This window comes from Cyprinodon variegatus, unplaced genomic scaffold (assembly GCF_000732505.1).
Source record: "Cyprinodon variegatus isolate N-32 unplaced genomic scaffold, C_variegatus-1.0 Scaffold996, whole genome shotgun sequence".
Classification (NCBI taxonomy): Eukaryota; Metazoa; Chordata; class Actinopteri; order Cyprinodontiformes; family Cyprinodontidae; genus Cyprinodon; species Cyprinodon variegatus.
The window spans coordinates 54627-55830 of NW_015151449.1; the positions used below are offsets into that span (position 1 = coordinate 54627).

General features: G+C 49.4%; 1 protein-coding gene across 1 annotated transcript in view; it reads left to right on the forward strand.

Annotated features, from left to right (window-relative positions):
• orc1 (origin recognition complex subunit 1) overlaps positions 1 to 1204 on the forward strand; it is a 16906-nt gene that overhangs the window by 7667 nt on the left and 8035 nt on the right. The window contains exon 9 of the mRNA XM_015399221.1: positions 184 to 355. Within this exon, the coding sequence (XP_015254707.1) occupies positions 184 to 355 (172 nt within the window). The remainder of the gene's footprint in view (positions 1 to 183; positions 356 to 1204) is intronic.

Consider the following 1204-nt stretch of genomic DNA (forward strand, 5'->3'; position numbering starts at 1 on the left):
TACTGAATCGAATCGCCATGATGGATGTGATTTACACCCCTAGTCCCAGTTAGAGAAGAACTGGGGCGTCGGTCTGGGAGGTGTTTGTGGTTCTGCTGGCAGCCACCAGGGGGAGCTCTTAGCCACTGAACCCACTCCACTGGTAGAACCGAACCTTCTGAAACCCGTCCTGTCTCTGCTCAGGTGCATGTACATCTCTGGGGTGCCGGGGACGGGGAAGACGGCCACGGTCCACGAGGTGATGCGCTGCCTGCAGCACGCCGCCGCCGCAGACGAGATCCCGGCGTTCCTCTTCGTGGAGATCAACGGGATGAAGATGACAGACCCTCACCAGGCCTACGTCCAGATCCTGCAGGTGAGCGGATGCGGCGCCGCATCTCCGACCCGCTTACAGCAGCAGATGGTTGATTTCTGGGTTCTTCAGGTTCAACCCAGTGAACAGAACCGCCTCCTGTTGGCAGCGTTTGCTCTGCAGACCTGCGGCGTGGAAAACATCAGCGAGGTGATGAAGTGAGAATCAAATACGCCGTTAGTCTGGAAATAGAACAATAAAAATAAAATAATAATAAATATAAATACAGGGAACAGAAAAGTATAAATAGTTATGGAGACGAAAAAGAACAGTGGATTCAGAAATTAGTAAAGCTGGAACAAGTTTGGATTCTGGTTTTAAACTCGGGGAGAAAGTTTATTCTGTGGTGAGCGGCGGAAGGCTCTGCCCCCCCATGGTGACAGGTGGAGCTGGGGGGGGGGCAGTGAAGTGGATGGAGGAGGATCTGAGGAAGAGGGAGGAGGTGGCGATGTGAAGAAGGTCTGATAGATGTAGATCATCTGCATAACATGAAGGAGGTAGGTGATGAAAAGGGGGGGGCGAGGGTTAAGGGACACCAGTAGAAACAGGAAGGGTGAGAAAAAACTGACGATAATCTACTGAGGAGACTGGAGGGAGAAATGGTTCCAAAGGACGCACTAAGATGGAGGAGGATGGAGAAGAGTCCAGAATCAGCAGCATGAGGAGATTAAAGCATTTCTATTAAAATTCAGGTTCAATTCTATTCAGTTTATTTCTATAGCGCCAATTTACAACACGTTTTATTTCTATAGTGCCAAGTTCACCAGATCATCCAGTCAGATTGATTCAAAGTTTTCTATCTAAGGAAAACCAGCTGATTGCATCGACTCATTGACTCTTCAGCAATCCCTC